General features: G+C 38.9%; 1 protein-coding gene across 1 annotated transcript; it reads right to left on the bottom strand.

Moving 5' to 3' along the window:
- Window positions 1–384: 384 nt before the first annotated feature.
- On the bottom strand, window positions 385–1,329 carry LOC107016786. Its single transcript, XM_015217142.1, has 2 exons — window positions 1,258–1,329; window positions 385–738 (listed from the first exon to the last, which is right to left on the bottom strand). The coding sequence occupies exons 1-2, from the start codon at window positions 1,327–1,329 to the stop codon at window positions 385–387; spliced, it is 426 nt and encodes a 141-aa protein (XP_015072628.1).
- Window positions 1,330–1,920: the final 591 nt, after the last annotated feature.

Genomic DNA, 1,920 nt, shown 5'->3' with positions numbered 1-1,920 from the left:
TTTGAAACAAGACAACTCGAGTTCTACAATTTAATGGTGCATACCAAGAATGAAGCCAGTCCATACCTAAAATAACATCAAAATCTATCATGTCTAACACGACTAGGTCAGCCATGGTGTCTTTTTTATTAATGGAAATGACATAATCATGATAAACTAGCTCAGCCAGAATAGACTCCCCAACATGTGTAGAAACACAAAAGAGTTCACAAAGTTTCTTAAGGAGGATATCAAACTTATTTTCAACATAGGGGGTTATGAAAGATAAACTTGCTCCTGGGTCAAGCAAAGCATAAACATTAAAATCAAAGACTTTGATCATACCAGTGACAACATCTGGAGAGTTCTCTTGCTCTTGGCGACTCTGATTGCATAAAGGCGATTTTATTCTCCGCCAATATCGAAAGTAGTTCCTCTAGATACAGCCCTTTCTGGTGGAGCATTTAATGAAGATCGGGCGCTATTTCTTGGATTTCCACCGCCCTGCTTATTCTTAGGAAACTCTTTCATGAAGTAACCTCTTTGATTGCACTTATAGCAACCTGTCTGCCCAAGACACTTACCTGAGTGGTGTTTACCACATCTAGGACATACAGAAGCCCAACTACCTCCTTGTGACACACTACCTTGAGACTTTGTTGGCCTCGCTCCGAAGTTCTGCGAATTCTTGCCATGATGCTCACCTTTGTTTATGGGTGCACTTGCACTAGCAGATGATGGTGCAGGATCCTTTTGCTTCTGAAAGGACGAACGATTTGCATTACCTTTCTACTACCCAAACTCAGTCACTATCTTGGCTTTCTTATTTCTGCATTCTTCTATGTCCATCAACTTCTCTTCCTCAACCTACAACACATAAAACATCAACCTTGATATGTCCATGCCGCCAATCAACATTGTTGCTCTACACTATATGCATGATAAACGACCCAAGACAGCAAGAAATAGACTCATTCTACTCCTTATGTCCTTAATCATTTCAGGAGCATAACAAATTATTTGGGTGAACTTCAACTCATACTCATGCACACTAAGAGAATCCTGCTTATATGTAAGAAATTCCCTTACCTTAGCCTTTTTCAATTCTCGGGAAAAGAAATGCCCCAAGAAAGCTTCTTCAAAATAGGCTCAACTCGGATATGGTGCATTATATCTACCCTCTTTCTACTTATCAAATCAAGTCCTAGCAACATTTTTTAGTTGGTATGCATCTAGTTCAACTCTCACTACATCAACAATATTCATGACATTGAAAACCTTCTTAAGTTTCTCAATGAAATTCTCCGGATCCTCAATAGGGCTTGAACCGGTGAAACTTGGAGGGTTCATCCTCAAGAAATCACGAATCCTTGAAGTGTCAGCATCTTCTTGTCAAGCTCCTCGTTATTGCCCGATTTGGTTAGTCACTGATACGCTGAAATTAAACTTCCCTAAAGAAGTATAAGCGGTCGTATCAGGTAAAGAACCCAACTATTAGGTAGGGGTCGATCCCACGAGGAAAATGGTTTAAACTTAACTTCAATCTACAATTACATCTATTTCGTCAAGTCCTTTCCGAAAATGAGTAATTAAAAGGGTGGATTTTGTGAAACAAAAGTCTTCTAATGTTGCTAAATCAAACAAGTAACATGAGTAAATCTTTGGAGTTTATCAAGTTGTAAGAGAAACTAGGGTGTAAGTGTTCCCCCATAGGTTCATAACGCCGTAATCCTAGTAATAATAATTCTTCCTTAGTGTTTTACATGCAAAGTGATAAGTTAGGTATCTCTAAATCCTTGGTCCAACATTTAGAGAATTTCACCCTGTACCTTGGTCCGGCTACGTGTGTCTAAGTTACTAACCCTTACCTGTACTTCATATTAAGCATCGTATTCAATGTATGGATTAGTTATTACTTTGCACCAATAGAGACTAGCCTAT

This window comes from Solanum pennellii, chromosome 4 (genome assembly GCF_001406875.1).
Source record: "Solanum pennellii chromosome 4, SPENNV200".
Lineage (NCBI taxonomy): Eukaryota > Viridiplantae > Streptophyta > Magnoliopsida > Solanales > Solanaceae > Solanum > Solanum pennellii.
The sequence above is the reverse complement of the archived record's forward strand: the minus strand, read 5'-3'. Positions and strand labels throughout refer to the sequence as shown.

Bases quoted from the DNA above. Each gene is read 5' to 3' on its own strand.
- LOC107016786 (XM_015217142.1), bottom strand. From the start codon at position 1,329: ATGAACCCTCCAAGTTTCACCGGTTCAAGCCCTATTGAGGATCCGGAG. The intron at 739-1,257 runs GTTTTCAATGTC...TCGTCCTTTCAG, and splicing joins TCATTGAGAAACTTAAGAAG to AAGCAAAAGGATCCTGCACC.